This window comes from Procambarus clarkii, chromosome 79 (genome assembly GCF_040958095.1).
Source record: "Procambarus clarkii isolate CNS0578487 chromosome 79, FALCON_Pclarkii_2.0, whole genome shotgun sequence".
Taxonomy (NCBI): domain Eukaryota; kingdom Metazoa; phylum Arthropoda; class Malacostraca; order Decapoda; family Cambaridae; genus Procambarus; species Procambarus clarkii.
Window position 1 is genome coordinate 3,233,421 of NC_091228.1, and position 25,350 is coordinate 3,258,770.

General features: G+C 38.5%; 1 protein-coding gene across 2 annotated transcripts; it reads right to left on the reverse strand.

The window, feature by feature from the left end:
- Window positions 1–733: 733 nt before the first annotated feature.
- LOC123764524 (serine/threonine-protein kinase RIO3) lies at window positions 734–24,471 on the reverse strand. Of its 2 annotated transcripts, none has more exons than XM_045752451.2 (13): window positions 24,346–24,471; window positions 22,687–23,028; window positions 22,349–22,536; window positions 19,735–19,844; window positions 19,437–19,616; window positions 19,185–19,250; window positions 18,279–18,424; window positions 17,380–17,518; window positions 15,670–15,873; window positions 11,967–12,136; window positions 11,154–11,259; window positions 6,905–7,114; window positions 734–4,961 (listed from the first exon to the last, which is right to left on the reverse strand). In XM_045752451.2, the coding sequence occupies exons 2-13, from the start codon at window positions 22,908–22,910 to the stop codon at window positions 4,917–4,919; spliced, it is 1,788 nt and encodes a 595-aa protein (XP_045608407.2). In that variant the 5' UTR covers window positions 22,911–23,028; window positions 24,346–24,471; the 3' UTR covers window positions 734–4,916. The 2 variants fall into 2 exon arrangements, with proteins under 2 accessions (XP_045608407.2, XP_045608408.2); XM_045752452.2 differs by having other exon boundaries at window positions 2,960–4,961; window positions 24,342–24,415.
- Window positions 24,472–25,350: the final 879 nt, after the last annotated feature.

Here is a 25,350-nt window from a genome sequence, read left to right on the forward strand (position 1 = left end):
AGAGTTGTTCTATTCCCCAAGCCCGGCCTGGGGCCAGACTTGTTTGGGGATATATTTTGCTTGCACACTGCCACAACAGGCAGGAGAGGGCTCAACACATGACACCATCCACTGACAGGGTAGTAGTCAGAAAGCCATATTTTTGTGACAGTAGTTCCTTCGTAATTCCAAATATCCAGCTGAAGTTATCGTTGCTTTCTCTGTCAACTACTGTAGTTTTATTCTATCCTGTCAACCTGCTACACCATTGCAGTAGCTTCCTAACTAAAACTTGTATGCACCTTTACTGAAACCTAGTACTGTATCCACAAGACCTGAGTAGCAAATAGATTCAGATAACATTGAAATCTCAATCTAATGCACTACAGTAACCATATAAAAATTTGGTTTAGATAGGTCAGGGCTTAGAATCTGCCACAATTGAGCTAGTAGCACCATACCATTTCTATTTTACCATTTCTGTGTATTTTTAGTAATTAATAAAAAACAATTGTATGTTTATTATATTTTGGTAGAAATTGTGACAATGTTGGACCACGTTGGGCACTGCATACACACAATTGTGATGCTTCAATACACGATGGCAATGATTCTAACACTAATATAGTGACGATTATTTATTCGATTATAACATGTCCCAAGCTCTTGCTTGAATGAGTTTTTTAACAAATTGCAGTGAAATGTTCTGATTGTTTAAGCAACTGAAACAGTAGAGGTTAATAACACACTAATATAAAAAATAACTTTATTGAAAAAAAAGAGTCACAACTAAGGGAATATCACTCCAAACATAACATTACTGCCTCACACACACTCTTGGGAAAGTGTCACACTTTACCACAAGTACGTCCAGCTGCAGACAACACACGCTGTCGTCTGGCCCCGAGCTGGGCTTGGGGAGTAGAATTCCCAGAGCTTCCGCCAGGCATAATCAACGTACCTAAACTCACGAGACATTTTCCCTTATAGTTATTTGCCCAATTCCAGGAAACAATTTCTAAACTTGAATTATGTATAAACAAAAATAATGTTATAAATATGGAGAAAACAAAAGGGTAAAGTACTTTTAGAAACTTGTATAATTTTACAGCTCTAAATACTGTACATGTTAATCTTTTAAAGTGCTGGCATCAGCAGATTTCATTAAAGGATTATTTACAGCAGCATACATTAAATAAAACCTGTTAGATATCACAAATTATGTAATTATAATTTGTTAACATATCTTGACTGATCTATATTTAGTTTCTCAATTCTTCAGTTGGGTCTTTCATCATTATTCAGAATGTTCTACAGTTACTGTACTGTCTAAACTCTATAGATTTAATATTCCACTCAGTTGAAACAAGAGTTTACTTCCATATACAGTGGAACCTCAGTACTCGGACTTTATTAGTTCCAGAAGACCCTTCAAGTGCTGATCTGTTCGAGTACCAAATAATTTTTACCCCACAAGACAATGTAATTGGATTAATTCAGACCATAAAAAATACACACAGATGAAATAAATGCAAATTTATTCTCACTTTACTTGCACTTAAGAGTTGATGGCATATGTGGAAGGTGGTGAGCAGGAGAGATGTTAATGTTTGGCAGGGGAGTCCACAACCATGAAAATGTCAGGTAATTGTGCTTCTGGGGTTCTCTATCTTTTCTGTCTCCCTTTATTTCCCCCTCCACTCATTGGATGCTTTTTTTTTTTTACAAGAAAACTGTCCAATGATATTTGCTTTTGCCTGCATTTCAAAATGTTTTTTAAAAGTTAATCATATAGTCATTCAACATTTTTATAACAAGGGTTGCCACAGCGCTGTCATGGTGATCATTTTTAAGAAAACTTTGCCCTTCCCTCCATTTGGCACACATTTCTTTCATTAGAGAACTAGAGTTAGGGATACCAAACTTGGTAGCAAGAACAGACACGTAGACACAAATTTCATATTTTGCTACGAGTTCATTTTCATCTATATCGTGGTCCTAATTATTTGTTCCATTTGGTTCTTATCACTAACATGCTTAGGCACCATGGTGACTTATTTATGCTAAGAATATAACAAACATCTAGAAAACACAAGAAAGTGTACAGAGAAGTTTAGTGAGATTGTGCGCTGAATGACGCTACCAAGAAACTGATGTTACGCATCTTTACATTTAAGTGCCAAGCATATGGTCTACTAACAAGCACGAATAAAACATTCGAGCACCGAGGTTCCTCTATATTTTCATATACTGTACTGTAGTTATAATGGCATAGCATTTTCTCCTGATAATCTCCTTACTTTCTATATACCAGTACTTATACTCTATGTCAAAAGATTTTTGAACGAGCCAAAGTTTAATTTTTGGACTTTTGCTTCCTTTTGTCGATATTTAATACATACCCATAGCTCAGTAAATTGGAAAACAATTATAAAAATATTAACTTGTACTCTGCTTATGTTATGAGTTCTTTAACTGTTCCAAAATAGAGAAGCCTTCAGCTTTTAAGCAAAATAAGTCCAGTAGTGTACTGTAATATGAAAATAGTTATAAATAAAAAAATAAAAAGTATATATTTAAAGCATTAATGGGCTTTATTTACCACTTTTTTATAGAAAAATACACTCGGCAATTCCTAGGTTTGATTCCTCATTCTTCCACCACTGTTGCTGTTATGAAACTATTGCATTAATTCTGTAGACTGTCTCAATTTGTTTTTATCTACATATGCATAAATTCTTACAAAATAAATTAAATCTATAAACAGGGTGTAGTTAATCTAGCAACATGTATAAAATACAATAGCTTTCCGCATGGTAATTTATTCTCGTGTACATCAAACTGCAACTTCAGACGATAAGTGTGTACTATCACCAAGCCACTGCGATATAATTTCAGTACACTTAATCAGTTTATTTATGCACCTAATAATAAATAGAAATACTGTATATATTTTTCTGTTGAAAGAGTAAACACCACATTGAATGCCAAAGATTATATTTTCAGATAAATTAAATATAAAGACAACCCCAATGTTACAGTCAGCAACAATCCCTAGACTAATAGGATGCATCAACCATGCAATACTCACAGTACAATAAGAGCTTGGTAATCCAAATTCTAGTAACCCGAATCTCTTAGTAATCTGAATGAATTCGTGTTCATTGTTTTTGAGTGAATGACAGGACTAAGCAGGTAAATGACAAAAATGCGGGGGGGTAGGTTAGGTTATCTTGACATGATTTCGGGGCTTTAGTGTCCCAGCGGCCCGGTCCTTGACCAGGCCTCCACCCCCAGGAAGCAGCCCGTGACAGCTGACTAACACCCAGGTACCTATTTTACTGCTAGGTAACAGGGGCATAGGATGAAAGAAACTCTGCCCATTTGTTTCTCGCCAGCGACCAGGATCGAATCCGGGACCACAGGATCACAAGTCCAGTGTGCTGTCCGCTCGGCCGACCGGCTTCCCTAAAACTGTAGGGGTAAACTGTAGAAGTAATCGGGTTGTGTACATAGTAAGAAATTCAGCCAACTCGATCAAAAATTTGGATTATCAAGCATAGACTAAGAAAAAAAAAATTGAAAAATTAAATTTGACTTTTGGGAGTCACACCAATTTGATTTGTAAAGTGTTAGTAATATTTATGTTGAGTAAGACTACACACAAAGTGCTGCCTGCATGTGACGACCAACAATGGACCATGATAAACTTCAACATTTGTAAAACAATATACAGTAATATACACTGAACAAATGCAATACCACTCAAGTTAAAAATCACTTGTAAAATGAATTAAATAAGTTATCAGACAAAATAAACTAAGCAATATATGGCATAAATTTTCACAAAGCAATTCAATTAGCCTATTTTGACCAAGTATACAATTGTGTTGAGGGATGCATACTCAAGTAATAAATTATGATCATGTGAATATTAAAATATTTATGGATATGGTTAGGAAGCAAATATATTTTGGTTTGAAGGAGTGAAATTTTATTGAAATATTAATTGCTCGCCTGTAATCAATCGTGCATTAAAAGCCACGTAATAATGAAATTCAGTCTAAAGAAAAATAAGCATTTAAACACATTATGCTTACATCTTATGTTAATATAAACCTACTGTTCCTCAACACGGGCACTCACTGGTATTGTATTAATATGATATGCCTTCTTAAAATTTCACAGCAATGCCAGCATCAACATGTGTTTCTAAAATGAACACCAATTAATCAATCGTTGTTGATCCATGAAAATTGAGAAAACTAAAATAATCATAATACCTTTTTTTTTACAAAGATATTTTGTCTTATTGGTAAAAATATTTTTTATTTATATTCTGTACTGTACACAAGAAAGTAAATGCATATTGACTGCCTAGACCAACCTAGACCAAAAATTTTTAAGTTACTATATTTCACTTGTCATGTCTTCTTACTAGTGTATATCACATACTATTCAGTTATACAAGTTTCATGCTATTGCTCTTATAAAACATGGAATATAATACCTATTATTCCATTTAAGAGAAACAATACAATTAGCGTTCTCAACATTATTCAATCCATATATGTATCTACTATATGCCTAAAAACCTACAGTGAACATTTGCACTTGTCAATATTATGTGATTGGATTTAAGAACAATCATTTAGTCGTAACTTTTTAAAGCCATGAATAGTGGACAAAAAATAAAGTTACTATTTAAAATAATTTAATTGATAAAACCAAAATTTTCTATTTCAATTAGCTACCACATTTTGCATATAGTTTTTTGCTTTTACTTTCCTCTTGCAACAATAACAGGAGGATGTCTGGTTTTGACCAGTCTGGTCAAAAGGGCGAAGCCTCCTGGAGCCTCTACCGTGTTGGCAAGGGATTTCCAAACAATGTAGCTATCATTTTACAACCACCTTATAGCTAATTCCATCTGATGATTACTGTTCTGCTTCATGAGGGGTGTCTACCGAATTTTGTTCATCCTGTTGGTGAAAGACATTAATTTGAAGTTAACTAAGCAAGGCTTAGTTGTGGGATACATCAGTTAATTTTATGAGATGAAGAGCAAAATTGTATTGGGTGAAAAGGAAAGTATAGTTTCTCAAGAAGGAGAATAAGAAATTATAAACCATCTTCACATGTAAGAAAAGGCAAATGAGAAATTAAGATAAAATTTCTAAGAATTGTTCACTTGACTACTGATCCTCCCTTTATTTCACTAAGAATGTTGCATGGCTAAAATGAATACAAACCAAGATAAAGAACAAACAAGGGCCAAGATATTACGAGAAACATAGCAAATGGAGATGTAATTTTAATTAGTGACTTGGATTAGGAACAATGACCCGGAATTTTACAATGATAGGGAAATTAGTATTGGTGTTCTTATGTGGGGTGATACTACTATAATGGGAAACATTTTGATGTCAATGGAAACCAACATGCTATTTGCCTCAATGCTGCTGGGGGCAATGATGTTGGAAAATATGGAAGGTATTGCGTGCTAATTAGAGAGAAGCCATACAAAGAATTAGGTCCAAAGGAAGGGATGTCAGCACAAAGTGGCAATGTGCCTAAAAGTAATTATCAAAATAAGGTACCAAACCTGGGAAAACTATATAGCACCATCTGTGGTGCACAACAGTAAAAAGGAAAATTGCAGATATAACTTAGGATGCTAATACCAGAAAAAAGAAATAAGATAAGCAGTGTTAAAGGGATCAGATTCAACAAGGATTCTATCGAGTGGCAAGGGACTGAGATATTAGGAGAGCAAAATCTTCGATCATTCTGAAAATGATACAACGAGGTGCACTACCGTAAGTGACACACGGTTAAAACAATAAGGCACAAGGACCAGATTCACGAAGCAGATACGCAAGTACTTACGAATGTGTGCATCTTTCCCCAATCTTTGGTGGCTTTGTTTACAATTATTAAACGGTTAATGAGCTCCGAAGCACCAGGAGGCTGTTTATAACAATAACAGCCGATAAGTAAGTTTCATGCTTGTAAACTGTTTAATAAATGTAACCAAAGTAGTAAAAAAATTGAAGAAATATGTAAAGGTTCGTAAGTACTTGCGTAACTTCATGAATCTGGCCCTTGGTCTCTGTTCCATTTAGTATCCCTAATTAAGAGTGTAGCCAATATGCAGCCTAGCAAGTCATTTCCCACCTGTTGCATAGGGGAGCCGGTCGGCCGAGCGGACAGCACGCTGGACTTGTGATCCTGTGGTCCTGGGTTCGATCCCAGGCGCCGGCGAGAAACAATGGGCAGAGTTTCTTTCACCCTATGCCCCTGTTACCTAGCAGTAAAATAGGTACCTAGGTGTTAGTCAGCTGTCACGAGCTGCTTCCTGGGGGCGGAGGCCTGGTCGAGGACCGGGCCGCGGGGACACAAAGCCCCGAGAATCAACTCTAGATAACCTCAAGATAGGAGTAAGGCCATGGGGATACCACCTGGCACTCAGTTTGTTGTAGATTGTGTTATGGATGACAGGGGTAGACATCTGTATTCCTATCCTCTCCATGTACACCACCCTATTCCCCCCTCCCCCCATTCACACCATCCCGTCTAATGGATAGGTAATGAAGGGGACAAAAACTAACGAGTTGTTACAAGATTAAACTAAGAGCTAAATGATGGCACAAGTGATGTATAGTGTAAGTCAGTATCCTGGGGTCTAGCATGAGCCCACACACCGAGTACGTGTGCATACATTTTAACTTGCCTGTTCTATTTTTGTTTAAGTGAATATTCTACTTTCTCCTTCTTTGTGCTCTGATACTGAAGCAGCAATATAATCTTCATGAAACATTTTGAGTGGTATTGGCAAAATCTTCACAGCTATACCATACATGTCCCATTGCACAAGCAAATTTGAAAAATTTCAAAACTAATTTAATGATTAGAAATGACAAACCTTCGAATCCAATTCCTTTGGCAGATGTGGCTGCTGCTCATCATCCTCATCATCATCCTCATCTTCCTCATCATCCTCCGCCTCCTGCTTGTTTAACCTCTTGCGCCGATTTTCTTCAGCTTGTATCTCTTGCCAAAGGAACTCAAACTGATCGCTTGAGTTACTCAGACCCTCGCGCCACAGTTCCTGGTGGGTTTCGTATTCTTCAATCTGCATTAAAATAAATAAAAATTCTTAATCTCACACAGTCACAATATATATACTGTACAGGTATTGTAAACTTTTACATTTTTAACCACAAGAAATATAACCATGCACTCTCTCAACTCTGGAAACAATAAAATGGCTGATGATCTTTATTATATAAAGAAACATTGAAACTCAAACTTGTATCTATTCTCTATTGCTGTAAGAGTTCTCAAATTCAAATTCTGGTAACACAAATCTTTGAGCACTCTGAATGAATTCCCATTTGAGTTCTTGATTTTTTAATCCAAATACAAATTCAAGTTAAAAGGTTATATGTAAGAAATTTTAATAAATTTGAATTCAAGTGCATAACATTTTAACTAATAGAAATTTGGGTTACGGGTAACAATTCAGTTATAAGGGCTTTATTTCATTAATCCTTGCACTGTGCACCACAACCATGATTGCTTTAGGCCTATCATGAAATATAAAACTCCCATGCACATACTAGGCTCAGGCCTCTAGCAACCATCTCCCCCACCCCTCCCCTCACAAAAAAATAAAAAATCCAGTCTGGCACATCACCATCCAGTGTTTGAAAGTGCAGGGCAGCCATACTTGGAGCCACTGAATGTCTAACAGCAGCAAATGAGTGACTAAAATGTATATATTTACAGCCAAAATGTGTCGTGTGCATTTATAAGATTAAGACTCATACTAATGTATCTAAATTAGTAAATGCAAAAGGTGAATATATTTACATTTATATATCAGAAAGACTTCTCCCCGTGAAAGGCTCAAACCTTAGACTGTTAGGAGTCTACATATGTAATCTGGAGGAATGGTCTAGAAAATGGCTGCTAAAGTTCAACTCAGGAAAGTGTAAAGTAAAGAAATTAGGCGAAGGGAGCAGGAGGCTGAACACAAGGTACCATCTGGGAGGTGAAATCCTGCAAGAGTCAGATAGAGAAAGATCTGGGGGTTTATATCACACCGAACCTATCCCCAGAGGCCCACATCAAAAGGATATCATCAGCGGCATATGCTAGGTTGGCCAACAAAAGAACTGCCTTTAGAAACTTGTGTAAGGAATTGTTCAGGACCCTGTATACCACTTATGTCAGACCAATCCTGGAATATGCAGCTCCAGCCTGGAGTCCATACGTAGTTAAACACGGGAAAGTTAGAGAAGATTCAGCGGTATGCCACCAGGCTCGTCCCGGAACCGAGAGGTATGAGCTACGAGGAAAGGCTAAAGGAGCTGAACCTCACGGTCCTGGAAAACAGAAGAGTAAGGGGAGACATGATAACCACCTACAAAATTCTCAGGAGAATTGACAGGGTGGACAAAGAAACTCTTCAGCGCAGGTGGGACACGAACAAGGGGACACAGGTGGAAACTTAGTAACCAGATGAGCCACAGAAACGTTAGAAAGAATTTTTTCAGTGTCAGTAGTTAATAAATGGAATGCACTAGAAAGTGATGTGGTGGAGGCTGACTCCATACACAGTTTTAAATGTAGGTATGATAAGAGCCCAGCAAGCTCAGGAATCTGTACACCAGTTGATTGACGGTTGAGAGGCGGGACCAAAGAGACAAAGCTCAACCCCCGCAAGCGCAACTAGGCGAGTACACACACACGAGACTGTATATTCTGTAATGATTATTTTCTTGTTTAGGGCCTCTATCCCTCTGATTAGTGCTCTTGCAAATTGGTTTAATTGGAAGAGTAGTTCTCCAAATGTCATCTTTGTGCATGGTGAAGAAAAAGAAATAACTAGAATGTATTACACATTATAAATTTATACAACATTTCAAACCCACATGTTTTATTCTCAAGTGATGGGGTGGGGTGGGTGGAAGGGGGAGAGCAGGGAGAGGTGGTTGACAGGCAGCCAATGCTAGCCAGATTTGTAGACAGCCAGAAACTCCTGAGTCACCCTCCCTCCTCCTAACCACCCACCCACCCATGCCACCTTGCCCGCCAGTGGCCTAGTTGACCCCAGTGGCTTCCTGAAGCTGTTTTGAAGAGATGACTCCCCAACTAGTGGGTTACATCAGTTGCAGAGTTCTGTTTTGCCTATGGGACACCCAAGCCTGAACTTGGCCCCTCTTACAGAGGCACAGAGCTAGTGACACTGCCACCCCACCAGGAAAGCATCCAGAAAATCAACAAATCAATACACACACACACTACTGCTGCTGGATTTAAAGAACTAATGCCTCAAAACTGTTAACAAATTTCCCAAACAATCTAATCTCTCAAAACTAGCATGAGCTTGTTAATACTCATTCCCTGCAAGTACATCCTGTCCTCTTGACCATTTACAATGTCACTAAACTGGTTTATTTACTAAACTGCCTAGACCTAACTGGGGACCCACAAAAAGAAAATGGGATTTCAGGTTAATTTTTAGAGCTACCATTCAAGAGAACAGGCTGGCCACTAAGGGAAGGGCCAGGGCTAAAGCTTCAGATCTTTCCAGCCTTCCAAACCAGTTCTGGAACACACATGAAGAACAAACATCAACCAATGAACCTAGAAGGCAAGAAGTTACAAGGGCTCAACCAGAAAGAGGCATTTCATTATATTCAACATTGGTTTTCTGAGGGAGTGCTTTGTGGCTCCCTAAATTAATTACCAACATTGAAGACCCACAAAAGATGCACTAGGAAGAGAGATGGCAGGTAATCAAAACGAAGAAGAGACAACTGGATGAGAGAAATGACCCAAAGTAACACAAGTATGATGAGGCCTGAGGACATTAACTAAAAATACCAGGCTGCCAAGACCCTGTTTCACTACCAAAACCTGCACATTTGAATATCAGCCCAGAACATGTTAGCAAAGACCACTGTAAGAGCAGCATACTTACAAACATCATGGGCATCAGGGTAGACTGCAGGCTGGCTAGACTTAACACTGCAGACAACCAGAAAAACACAAGCTTCAAAACAGTGTATCAAAGAAAAGGGATCTACCCACAAAGTATCCACTGAGGAAGAATTGATGGCACAAAGGCCAACTCATTCTTATCCAGAAAAAGACATATTTGCAGATAAACATGATGTCCTCCAAGGCCCCCCAAAATTAAAACCCTGCCTCTACAGAAGAGCATGCAGCTCCCCAACCCTACAACCACATGCAAACGCCAACAGTAAAACAGCTTTAAATAATCATGGACCGAAGGGAAAACCATAAACCGAGGGAAAGAAAGGCGAGAATATAGTCAAAAGACCAAGAGGGGTTTGGGGAAGGTGCACGAGCTTTCTTGGTACTGGTGACCTCCACCTGAACTAAGTCCACCTTCCTAAGTCTTCCACCTAAGTCCTCTTCCTTTCCTTGTGGATGTGGCCCCCCTCCTCCCCTAACTCCCTAGTTCCAGCTCCAAAGCATCCGAGGGTTTCAGTTGGGGTAGGGTTTAACTTGGGATGTAACTTGGCCTTCTGCCTGCTTTTGGCCAGAAACTGGACTGGTGACAATTGAGAGTTGTCATTGTTTGATGTGTAAGTCAGCTTGTCAGAGTTGTGTATTGAAAATTTGACACGCGTCAACATTTTTCTGAAGGAAAAAGTGCGCTTTGTGATCCTATTTCAGAGCTTTTGCAGGCACCTTGCCTCAGTGCAATACATACTGGGTTGATCTCCGATTCCCAGGTGCTCCTCACCCACACGGAAGTTGTTACAAAGGCCCTGTTGGACAGTGTCTCATGGGCACATGACATGGCTAGTTTTACTCTTTTTGTTAAGATGTAAGCAGAGTGCAACTTGCAAGAGGGTTCCCAGAGAAGTGTTATAAATCAACGATGAAAAATATCAAAAGTTATTTGCAGGGAATTTCCTTTAGTAGTAAAATTTATGTATCAGTTTTGCATGGTAATGTTCTTAAACTTCTGAAGTTCATTCCCAAAGCAAGTACATCAGAGAGAATAAAACTTACAGCTTTGGTTTTGCTGTGAACTCACTCTCCCCTAAACAATAAGAATAAGCAAAGACTTTATCCACAACTTTAACATGTACTCTCCAATGCATTAAACAATGAGCCCTTCATTTACCCACCATTCTTGGAGCAGACTCGTCAGACCCTGGCAGTGATATACTGCTGACCTTCTCAAAAAGTTTAAGTGGTGTTGGCAGATCTGGAAGCCCTTTAGAGCGGAAGAATCTGAAAATAAAACACGATTACCCAATTTATACTTTAAAGCACAGAACTGTCCAGAGTACCCATAAGAAGCCACATTACACTACACTTCAGCAACAGGATTATAAGTACAATGACAGGAAATATAGAATGTTATTAGGACATATTCAAGTAGCAAATTTTTCTTGACATTCAAGTAGGAAATTTGTCTTAATTCACTGAAAGTATATAAATGCACAGCGTTACTTCCTGGATAGTGTGAGCTCGTGTCTCACCTCATTAGTGTTTCCTTATAATTTATCTGATGGCAAGAAATGGATGGGAGCGGTACTCTTTACAACTTGGCCTCAAAATAAAAGGCACAAATAAATTTCTTGTAGCAATTATTCTCCCTCTTATAATGGGCTTAAGGTATGATGTCAGCGATGATTTCATTGGTCTCCTTCCATTCATGCCCAATTTCAGACATGAAAATCTTAAAACAATTCTGCTATCACTGCAAATACTGACAGTCAAGTTATAGAACAGCACATCTCAAGCAAACATGCAATACTGTACGTCAGTGTGAACATAATTGGAGATAAGTAAAGAACAGCTTGCCTCACTTATTACTAGTTAAACCCTCGTATAATAAAATTGAGATTAATATTGTGTAATTAAATGTTTATGAAACAAAAAAGAAACTCAATTTCTAAATTAAGATACCATAAAATGTTGTGTCCATAACTTACTTGATGACACTAGTACAGTCCCGATACAAGAAGTGTAGAGCATTTGGGTGGGAAGGTTCAACAGCTTGACCCACATCAATAATCCAACATTTATTTTCATACCACAAAATGTTGTATGCACTTAAGTCAGCATGAACCAAATGGCATCCGTGGAACATCATCGTCATGGCCTAAGCAGGAAAAAAGTGATGATTATAACGAAATGCCCCTTTCTGGGCAGCAGCTTGGTAGTTCTCCCTGCTTAGTTTACTGGCTTGGCCAGGGCACTGTGGAGATGCCAGGCTACTGGTTAACTTTACTGACCTACTGAAGATCTCCTCTCTCATATGAAGGAGCATACACAGATAAAAAATCTAACTGCAGCATAGACAACCCACCCACTATAATGTACAGGAATGCATCCAAATACCTTAATCCTTCTACTATGTGACACAGCTGAGGGATGTTTTAAAGTACCATTTAAGATTTAAAAGTTCTGCAGGTACACAGGGCTCACATCTGCTTCCTCAGGGGCACCAGTAAACAGAAGCCATCTTTGAGAAAATTGTGGTTTTGATAAAAACTGACCCATGTTCTGGCATAGAGAGGTATAGCATCTACCCCTAACCAGCAAAGAACAAGGTAAGTAACTCCCTGAAGCACAAGAGACAATCTACCAACTTGAGCAACACCCAAGCAGTAACTCAGCCATTAGAGAAAATTAACTGCCGGCAATCACCAAACGGTCTCCTATAAATAAGAAAGGGAAAGGGCAGCCAACAACTGAAATGAATTCTGCAACATTGCACTTTTTCAACGTAACCATACATGGTATAAGATAAAGCACTCCAGCACCTTCCTCCACAATTTACAGTCCCAGTTGTATAAAAAAAAAAAAAACTTCTTGATGTTCAAGTGTTGAATGTAATGAAATGCCTATTTCTGAGAGAGATGGTAGCTTCCTGTAGGTATTTCACCGAGATAGCTCCCAACTACTAGGTCACATCAACCGTAGAATTCTGTTTGGCCTATTGAGGCCAAAAATTCAGTTTTTCCTACCGAGGACTAGAGCCAGAACCTGGACCTCTGTCACGAAGGCACAGAGCAGGTAACACTTCCACCCTGCTGGGACAGCATCCAGAAAGTCTGCAAACCAATACAGACCACTGCAGGGTACAGAGACTGAAACCTCAAACACTCCTAAACGAACTCCCCAACAATGTAGACAAATACCTGAATCTCTAAGTGTGAGCTTGCTAGCACTACTTCCCCAATAGTTGGGGAAAGGGGGCCCAGACCTCCTGGTCCCCTCTGGTCTACTACACCAGTTCTGGAACAAATGTGCAAATGACACCCATCAACCGACAACCTGGGAGATAGGGATAAAATTAGGGAGCCACGAAGACTCATCCAGAAAGAAGCGTTGAATGTAATGAAATGCTGGTTTTCTGGGGAAGCCCCTTGTGGCTCCCAGAAGATAACTACCTACAGAGGAAGGAAAAGCAGGGACTCATCAGGGAAGAGGAGAGACCAGAGGTCATCAAGATGATGAAATGGTTGACCAAGAGAAATGACCCGAGGTCACACAGACATGAGGAGGCCTGAGGACATCAATGAAATACCTGGATGACAAGACCCTGTACCCAATTATCAGTCCAGGACATGTTAGCAAAGACCATTGTAAGAGCAACACAATTGTGATCATCATGGGCACGAGAATAGATGGCAGGCTGGCTGAACATAATGACTGCAGACAAAGTGAGAAACACGAGCCCTTGAACATGGAACTAAGGAAACAAGATCATCCCACAAGGCATCCACAGAGAATTTGGATTGAACCTGGATGGGGTTCTCGGAGTTCTTTTACTCCCCATGCACGGTCAAGGGTCAGGCTTAACGTGTGAAAGCTTGCTCAAACAGGCTGTTGCTTTGAGTGGCCCGCAGAAGAACTTATCCACTACAGTCCAGTTGGTCCAGTACTTTTTGCATAAAACTGTCCAGTTTTTTCTTGAAGACATCCACTTTTGTTCTGGCAATATTTCTTATATTTACTGGGAGGATATTGAACAACTGTTCATACAGTGCTCTCTGTTGGTACCTATGGCACCTCTATTCTTCACTAGCTTTATTCTGCATTTCCTTCCATATCATTCACTCCAGTATGTTATTGCTGTGCAAATTTGGCACCTGGTCTCCCAATATTTTCCATGAATGGTATATATTATTTTATACCTCTCATCTCCTTTTTAGAGTACATTTTGAAAGCTTCGAGATGATCCCAATAGTTTAGGTGCGTTATCGGTAGCAGAAAGTGAGTGGTGATGGACCACCTCTGGACACGGCACATGATGCTTAGTTGGTTCGGCCTGAATTTGTTTTCAAAAAGAAATTCTGAAGCTCCCCAAACCTACTACCAGGAGAGAGTACCAGCAGGAAAACAGCCTTGGATAAGGTTACTGTATCAGACTGAAGGGTAAACCGTAAACCAATAAGAAGAAAGATGAGGACACGTTAAAGCGCAAGAGGGGCTCAGGCAGCGCATGACCGTGCCAGATGTGAAACAATGAGCAAAACAGCTTCTGAAACAGTGCCGTGGTAATACTGACACCAAATGAAAGCAGCAGAGGCTCTGCTAGCACTGAATGATAAGAGGCAACCGTTTCCACAGAGATACCATTAGAAAAAACAAGAATGGAATGAAAGCACCACAAGAACAGAGCCAGAAGAGTGATGACAAAGGAAGAGGAAGTGGAGAAAACAGCACCAAGAAACCACATACTGTACTGCACCAGGATGACAAACACAGGTGCATCCCCAAGTCAGCCACCTGCTCACCATAAAGACAGCACTAAGATATCAGAAGACCAGCCATGAAGTGCCAAGGAGAAGTTCGAACAAGCGAGGAACACCCCTGGGCAGATCTTTTGAAAGAGGCAGAGCCATGGAAAAACACTTGGGTTCGAATACCGAACAAGCAGCGCCCGAGACCTGAGCCGTCTTACCGCATGGGCCCGATGGGCACTTGCCCAGGGGGCCCCACGAGCATTGAACATGTGCATTATGGAAGAAGAATGTTTAAATATTTAGGTCTTCTTGCAAGCACACTTAAAAAATATAATCCTACATGAACCAAAACAACTCTGCTGTGCACCTTCCAAGCACCAACTCATATCTGGCCAAAACCTACCTCACAGTAATTAAAATTTTGATGCTAAAAACAAAACTGTACAGATACAGATGAGCATTGTCCAAACTCTGCAGAGTAATGGCTAACTGTATAGCTAATTTCCAAGGTTGTTTATACAAAATCTGTAACAGTGAGACAGCATTTCATAGCCACACAAAGTATTCAAGAACTATAGGCACACAACCTACACATCTGAAAATAAAGTAAGTGACTAGGTTTTGCTCTGTCCTGGACCATTATCACACAACTTAAAAATGGTCCAAGATGAACCAAAACATTGTAACTGCCTTTATTTTCAGATGTATGAATTACGTGTAATTTTCACCCACATTGTGACTTACTCTTTGTATATTCAAGAACTTAAACAGAAAATTTATGAGGGTTTACTGTACATCACTTGAAATAAAAGTTTGACTGGTATTTTAAATTTCTATAATTTACCCCAATACATGCAAGTATTTTTTGCATAATATTGCACCACAATGACGAATTTAACATTTATGTAATTTACCTTTAATGAATATTTATGAAACTTACCTTTACCGTCTGTTCATAAGCCGAACAGAGATCAGAAAAGGAAAGGTTTGCGTCTTTCAGTTTTGGAGCTGCCTGATGATTGGATCCAATAAACGTCATCAGCAAGACATGTTGCTTAATGAGAATTGGCTCTGGGGAGGGGATTTTGGCACTCTGAAGCCGACGAAGATTATGATACTCTTTCTCTGCCCATAAACGAATAAACTGAAATAAACAAATCAAAAACAATAATTTGTGCAGAAAATTTTATTAATAAAATTAATTTTATTATTTTATTAATGCATTATCTAGCATGTATATCTTGAAATCATGAAAAATATCAACTGACTCATGCATCCTTCATGACCAGCAAATCGTATTAACACTTTGACCTGCCCGGTCCACTTCAAGATGGGCCTGGCGTTTCTCATGAACTCACACCCACATTAAAATGTGGGGTTGGGCGCTCACTTAGCCGAGACCACCACTTGGCTGAGACCAAACAACACTAGAACCAGAGTGACAGGGAATCCGATGCATGCTACCACCAGAAAAGAACTAATGATGGAGCAGTCAGCTGTTTACAGGTTGTCACCCATCCCCCAAACTAGAGGGGAGAAATGGGGTAAATGACCTACTATAAGTTTTGTGAATTTTCAATTGTTTTACATAGTTTGAGGAATTCTTTGGTGCTCTCAATGCTGCAGTCTCATTTGAAGCCAGAAATGGTTTTTGTTTTATTTTGCTGACTTTTGCGTGCCTTTCTCGTTGGGTGGAAAACATGAATAAAATCAAATTTTTATTGTTAAGTGCCACTGCTCCCTGCACCTCTGAGGAGGCCCAAGGTTCTGGTTCACAGTCCCTGGTAGGCCATTAGAACTCTGCCACTGATGGGATCTAGTAGTATGTCACACTATCAGAGATAATAGCTTCAGCAAGCCACAATGGGCTTCCCCCCAGTAAAAGAAAAAAAATTTGTCATCCAAATGCCTCCTGGAGGCATCTCTGGTTGTAACGAACTGGGTTGCTGCCATATAGTTCGTGTGTACATCCTCAATTCAACAATCAGTATTTTCCCTTGTGCATACAGGGAATGCCTCTTGGAATGCTTGCACAATTGCTTTGGGAGTGATTTTTACCCTTATCATACATACCTACCATTTCTACATACAAGCCTATTACTACCACCATTTCTTCTGTATTCACAAATACTATACTGTAGTGTCATTTGTTGAGGGACCGTCTAGTAATCCAATAACTTTGTCTACGGTATCTGCTCCCTTTGTGACTCTCTACCCTGATGTTATATCCTTTACACCCAATGATTGCAGTATTACAGACCTCTAGCCAATATGTTTATTACAAATTTACTATTTGATGCAAGTTCTTTTCTAATTTCTTGTTTATCTAATTTCTTGTCTAATGTCCACATTTAATTGTTCACTGCATTCTTTGACCTTGAATGCCTACCATGTTGTTTTAGTGTCTGAAAACATTTGCTCATGATCATTTAATTTTCCTTGTACACTAGCCCCTGATTAACCTCCTCCGTCTACTCTGTCCAAAGTATTTTCATTGTACGTCCCTACTTTATCTGGCAGAGACTTTGATGTGATCGTCTGGTGACAGTTTACTAGTCATAATCACCCCTAAGATGCCAATGTCAAGTTGCACCCCAGAAACACAAACATGTTAATTCTCAAACAGTAGAATACACAAAAATAAACAGACCTTCTGAGTGTTGTTTTTAGTTATTCTGTCCTTGAATCTGTAGTCCTCTCTTATATAACGCTCCCGTGTCTTGAAATCTGTTAAGGTCGTCTTGAACACCTTCACAGCACAATCTTCAGGGAGTGGTCTATCTTCAAGCCTGATAAAACAATGAATGAGTGGTGCATTACCTTCACCTTCCAGCAGTCTTAAGAAAATAACTTACAACAATGTTTTCAATATGACACAGTAAAAGTGGGATTGTATAGTAATTATGTATCAGGATAATAACGATGAAAAAAGACCCATGTATAAATGTACTGTATTAAAACCTAAATATTCGGTTGTATCCTACATCCTTTCTCAAGGTGCTGTACACAATGTTCAGAACACTGTATACAGCACCTTGAGAAAGAACGTAGGTTACATCCAAAAATTCAGGTTTCAATACATTTATATATATATATTGGGTCTTTCCTTCACCTTCATTCAAGCACTACAGAATTGTACTAAGGTTCTCCAATATAATATATTGTTATAAATATTATACAGTAGTTAAAAACTTATTATGAATCTGTTACCTTCATGTACTAATTAAGAAATTACAGTGCTTTCCTAATATATATCAACAAAAATAATTATATGCACATTTACAAATTTTAAATACAAAAACTTGGCAAAAAAAAAAATAGTTTTTTGTATAGCCCTTTTGCCACAATTGCATTAAAATCGGAATTAAAAAATAGAACTACAAGAGCTTTAGTTTTACAACCACATTTAGTTAAAGTGGCTATTGGCTCACTTGACATAATCATCAGGTGTGATTGGAATACACCTTTTCCATTACAACATTGAAGTGGCTATACATATTTTAAAGCCAAATTTTTCCAAAAATTTTATTATATAGTATTGGTACTTACTTTCCAAGCTGACCATGAAAAACAACCGCCTCCTTTCCTGAACTGATAATGCCATTAAATGACTCCAGGATGGCATTATTGACCAACTTGAATATCAAAAGGCGAGTTTTGGGGTCAAGAGCCATATCTGATGTTGCTTTCTCCACCTTTAGGATATAAAGCCACAAGTTAAGCATTTTTCATTAATTTAAGCAACAATTTATATATTACGGTACTGGTACTGTATAAAAAAAAATTATGTAATACAACTGAATGGCTGCTACAGGACAAGCTCCAAAAAACAGCCATTACTTATAATATAAAAAAGTTGAACTTGCTATGACGGGTGACTAGGAAGACTGGTCGAAACCGCATCAGTGATAAGACTAAGGCACCGAGCAGAAACAGGCTTCAAGCTGGGACGCCACCTGTTGGCGGTAAATCTTTTGCAGTGTTTGTTGACTGTTTCAGTGCCGCTTTTTCATGAACCATGCAGTTGTCTGCATTGTCTCGTCTACTTTGTTATTGCTTTCCCAGTGAGTGATGGTAACAATCCCCTGCTCCCTGTGCCTCTGTGAGGGGGGCCAGGTTCTAGCTCTGGTCCCTGGTAGGCCAACAGGATGCCTATGACTAATGTAACGTAGTGAAGCTATCTCAATGATATGACTTCAGGGAGCTCTCAAGGGGCTCCCCCTTCCTCAGAATATTAAAAAATACTAAAATTTCTAGAGATACTATAAAATAAAAAAAAAAAAAAAAAAAATTGTACTATATAAAACTTGAACATGGATTATGAAGTGTGCTCATCATCAAAAATAATTGAACAAATAAAATGGCTATATGATAATACTGTACTATTTTTTTAGTGTACAGGTAACAATTTTTTGTAGATTTTTATAGAAAATTTAAGCTTATAAAATACTGTACCTTGTCATGAACACGATGCTTTCTTCGCATATCAGTCAATGCGGAGCGATAAAGTTTGTTGAATACCTAGAACAAATGAGAACCTTGACATTAACGAATCAATATACAATATTTATAAACAATATTGCAAAACTATTAACATTATTTTTACAGTATGCATTCATACAAAAACCTATTTTTAAAGCATCAGCACTAAAAGTTCACCTGGCAAATATTATTAAAACTACTGTACTACATAGTGTATTTACACACCTTATTGGGTAAATGCATATCAAATCCTCCTCCATCTCCTGTATTTATACCAGGCGGTAGATTCATTATCCTTTCAGCATTTTTCCGGCCGCTTATATTAAGATCATGTTTGGTGACAATTTTTGCACCACATTTCACATAACCACATGGAGGTATCACCGGGTCTTTGCGCTTCCGTTCCTGAAATAATAAAAAATTAAGCATATTTGAAGTGCTGTAAGAATATAGCTTCAGCCATCTTCATCACAAGTAATCTTACATTATTTCAATAAAACTAATACAAAATTCATTCACAAACCTCAAATGAGTCTATGGCTCTGTTTTCCTCATCTATTTCTGGGAGCTCATCATCACTGTCTGGACCATACCATTGAGGACAGACCTTAAACTTGTTAAATGAAACGGACACTGAAAGAAATGTAGAATACCAAACATTATACAATATGTCAGGCATATACATCATAATGATTACACATCTATCATCACACTCATTTTCCACTGTTATGGGGGAAAGGTATCAGACGCAAGGAAGTAAATGAGATGTATGCCAAATTCTGTGACATGTACAACAAATTCACAAAAATATTTATACAAAAACACAGATGCAGAGTCAGAAAACAGGATTGGTTCAACAGAAATCGTGAGAGGGCTGGAGAGGAAAAGACAAGAAAATGGTTATAATAAAGGAAGAGGCCTAACCCTCAAACATAGCACTACAAACAAGAAAAACAAATACACAGCAGGGATGAGAGAGGTAGAAAGGAACTCTTGAGAAAAGGGTAGCAGACAAATGTAAAACAGAACCAGGCTTTTTCTTTAAATCCATTAAAAGCAAGCTGCTTGTAATGGATAAAATCCAGAGATTGAGAATGGGAAACATTCACAAAAAAATGAAAGAGAAATGCGTGAAACACTAAATGACATTTCAAAATGTGTTTGTGCAAGATGAGGTTTTCAGAGCACCAAACAATGCATTTTCCAGAGAACACTGTATCGTACATAGAGGTGTCTCGAGACAAAGTGAGAAAAAGTACTCAAGGGACTAGGAAGGCAAAGCAGTTGGACCAGATGAAGTTTCACCTTGGGTGCTGAGAGAATGTGCAACAGATCTAAGCATTCCACTTCAATTGTTATTCCAAATATCTTTGTGCATAGGAAATTTAACAGGTATATGAAAAATGGCAAACAGTTCCAGCCTACAAAAATTACAGCAGAGAAAGCCCTCTAAATTATTGACCCTTATCATTTTGACAAGCATGGTAGTCAAAACACTAGAAAAAATAGGTAAAACCATATGAGAAGAACACCTAGAGAGTAATGACATAACAGATACTATTTTTTTTTAACCAGAAGATTGTGTAACAAATTTACTTGGTTATGATAGAGCCACAGAGATTCTACAGGAAAGAGATAGTTGGGTTGACTGTCAAAAACCTTTTATTATGTCCAGACAAAGTCTCACAAAACAGGTAGTTTTGGAAACATGCTGGAGGGGGTGACAAAGAAACTGCATACATGAATAAAAAAATTTCTGACAAAAAGATGAGGGGGTTAATTAGAGCCAATGTATCTGACTGAAAGAGTGTTACTAGCGGAGTACCACAGGGTTCAGTTCTTGCACCAGTAATGTTCATCGTCTACATAAACATTCTACCAGAAGGAATACAGAATTATATGAACATATTTGCTGATGATGCTAAGATACTAGGCAAGATAGAAAACCTAGATAAAATAAATGCTTGGGGCACCATGTGGTAAATGGAATTCAATGTAAATAAATGCTATGTTAAGGAATGTTGAATAGTAGAATATAAACCACACAACCTACAAATGATATGAAAAGGACTTAAAGAATTAAGAAAGAAAGATCTAGAGGTGGTTCTGGATAGTCTACCGTCACCAGAGGAACACAAAGGACTGTGTGAGGAGCATATGCTGTGCTTTCCAATTTCAGAATCGCTTTTAATTACATGGATGGTGAAATACTCAAAAATGTTCATGACTTTTGTGAGACCAAAATTGGAATAAGCAGCAGTTGTATGGTGCCAATATCTCAAGAAGCATAGTAATAAACTGAAAAAGATGCAAAAGCATGCTACAAAATGGCTTCCAGAACTAAAAAACAAAAGAGTTATGAAGAGTTATGTCAAAACTAGAGGATAAAAGAAAAAGAGGCATTATGATCATTTACAAAACAATAACAGGAATTGACTAAATTGACAAAGAGGAATTCCTGAAACCGGCAACCTCCAAAACAAGAGGTCAGAGATTCATCTTAAGGAAACAAAGGTGCCCAAAAAATTATTAGAAAGTTTTCTTTTCCAAACAGAGAGGTGGAACAAGTTAAATGAGATGGAGACGAAAACCATCGGCAGTTTCAAAGCATTATATGACAAAGAGTACTGGGAAGACGGGACACCACAAGCGTAGCTCTCATCCTGTAACTACTCTTAGGTAATTACATGCACACAGGGTGCATGCCTGTGTATAATGTGCATATGTGTGTTTAGGGTACATGCACCTAAGGTTCATGTGTACAAGGGGCATAAATGTGTATAAAGTTCCTAAGATGTGTATACGGTTCACAGGGTGCATACATGTGAATAGCGTTCATAGAGTACATACACGTGTATAGGGTGCATGTGCGAGTACAGGTTGAACGAGTGTGTATTGGTTGCATACACGTGATGCATGCATGTGTATAGGATGCATACTTGGGTTCAGGCTCCAGATGTATCCAAAACAAGAGAAATGTAAACAGACAAGTGTTGATTTACAGTGGTAAACAGTTATGGATGACAAGTGAATTCTCTACTATGTTCCAGGACAAGGTACTGAAATTTTCTGTAGGTTTTTGCATGGATAACACACTTGACATTAACAGCTGACAACATATTAGGAACACATCTCACCTTTGGAATTGCCATTAAAATGTCTCTCCTCTCTGTTTAATTGCTGATCATATTCACGATCAAATTCGTATTGAAGCATCTGAGCCAAGAGGAGATCATCTTTAGTGTCGTCCGATTCTTTCAAACTAATCAGATTACCGGGGTCTGTCTTATCATCTGTTAAAGACCGGTAATAAGCCTCATTTTCTCTGCAAATAAATTCAATGTACATAGTCAGATGATAATGAGAATGAGTATACAGAACATACCATATGCTTAGTACTGATTCAGGATTTACTCATTGTGTATACCATACAAAGAAACAGCAATATATTGTTAATAAAAAAAAACCCACTCACTTCTCAAGCATGTCCTTAGCAAGGTCTTCTGACATGAGGTCACGAAATGAGGTAGAGGTCGACTCTCTCGGAGGCAAAACTAATGCAGCAGCCTCACTAAAACTAGACACTGGAAGGCCGCCAACCATCCCAGCACCACCCCAAGCAAGTTTTGGAGCGAGTGGAGATGAGCCGATAGGTTGATGTTCATTCACTGGTTGTGCCACTTCAGCTGAGGAGGCCATTATAATCTACTTTTTTTTAGAAAGATTTTGTGTTTAATCCTTTTGGTACTGTAATTTAGCTTAATCTATAATTAAGTCTTTTTAACTTTTGTACTGGTACTGTAATAGTATTTTCTACCTGAAATATAAGACATTGCAAGTTAATAAGTTTCAACAGGCATACCACAAGTTATGCATATTTATATTACAGGCTGAAATATACATAAAATATTACTGTTTTGACTTGAAAGACCAATACCCACAACCACACACATTAACATGTGATTTTGTTAACATATTAGCGTAATGAGAAAATCCATAGGATCCATGAGGATGACTCAAACTTGTCCACTGGATACTCCCAACCACACACCTTAGACCACTACACTACGACATGATAAAAAGCAATGCAACCTGGGATTCAACTGAATCCTCTAGAGGGTTAAAACCAATATTTTTTTCACATTCTACATTCAGTACCAACATTTTAATATGTAAATACTGTATATTTCCTCTTAACTTAGGTAATTTAAGTCGGCTTTGGGTGGCTCTGGGTAGCTTTATGGAGGCTTTGGATAATGTGGAACACCCCCAATCTTGCCTACTGCATCTAAGCATGGAGACCTCACCTTTAAAAGGAAATATCCACTTTGGAGAAAGTTCAACACAGATACAAAAGTAATCGCAGAGTGAAGTCAACTCTTATATCAGGAATGAATGAGGCGCCACAGGACTAACAAACCAAACAAGACAAGGCTGATCTCAAGACCTTTAAAATACTAAACAAGTTACAGGATATTAATTTAGATCACTTTTTTTAAATAAAATGTAACACGTATATGGAGCAATGGCTTGAAGCTCAACAAGCCGAAATGCAGGACAAAAACACGAGATGGTTGTTCACCCACAGGGTTACATATCCATGGAACTGCCTACCTGTCAAACCCATAAATTCCAAGATATTACTTCAACTCATAATCCAGTTATATAAAAAATCTTCACAAACAATAAGGTTACCTTTGACAAGCTACCGGCTTCCTATCCCTATCCCCCCCCCCCACTAGAGACGTTGTGAAATGGATAAATTATAATTTCCCATTGTCAGGGCCAAGGCCTGTAAGGTTAATAGAGATCCCTTCAGGCAAACGAGCAAACCTCTCCAGAATGAACCCCGCAATAGTCATCCTGGTTATCTATTTACTACAACGTGAATTGAGGCATTAGGTACAAGGACATGTGCCTAAACGTCTCATCTTACTTAGCAATCATATATAGCAACAGAACACTTCCCACTGTGGACGTATTACAAGACGATGGTTTTCACAAGATTAAATTGTTCCAACATACGCTTGTCACCCAAGATTAATTCAACTGGCCAATACAATCTTAATCAAATGTGACATTTGATAGTGAAGGAAGCGGAAGGGTGTTAGTGTTAAATACAGGTGGTACTTGCGGGAGGGAGGAGGCAGAGCAGGAGGCAGGAGGCAGAGAGGAAGCAGGAGAACGACTGTCACGCCTGACCGTCCAGTCAGGGTCGCCCCTCTTGTTTATCCACCTCTCGTGTGTTCCAACTTCCAACCCTGGCCACTTTCTCACCACTATCCAATTCTGTCATTTTATTGGCCTCCTTTTGTATTTGTTCTACTTTAAAAGGTAGATTTTATATTGCTTATATGGTTAAACAATATAAGTGTAAATTTATGGATGGATATTTATATAATGGCTGAAGAAAGAGTCTCTCGTAAACGCATTCGGACAAAGACATCATTACACCACATTTGTCAAAAGAAGAACATAATGAAGAACAACATAATGATTAACAACGTTATGCATAATATAGAATATTAATTTCCTATATACTTGTATTTATTAACTTGAAACTTAACTTCTCCATATATGAAATATCACATTGCGAAAGAAATCAAGCAGTTGCTATGGTAACGGAAATTTGTTTACTTCGAGTTCTGTTTCCCATCCAGCAGGTGTTCCACCCCCCCCCCCCTCGTCCACCAACAAGAGCCACGCGATATCTTGCTTTTTTTTTTTTTTTTTTTTTTTTTTTACTAGTTGTGCTTGGAGAAGCCTTTGTACTTACCTAGTTGTGCTTGCGGGGGTTGAGCTACGGTTCTTTGGTCCCACCTTGCAACCGTTAATCTACTGGTGTACAAATTTCCTGAGCTTCTCGAGCTCTATCATATCTACATTTGAAACTGTGTATGGAGTCTGCCTCCACCACATCACTTCCTAATGCATTCCATTTACTAACTACTCTCACGCTGAAAAAGTTCTTTCTAATGTCCCTGTGGCTCATTTGGGTACTCAATTTCCACCTGTGTCCCCTTGTTTGTATACCACCCGTGTTAAATAATCCATCCATCTACCCTGTTAATTCCCAATCTGGGGTTGTAACCTACAGGGTGGGTATGGGGTGCATTAACTTAGAGAAGCCACACATCTT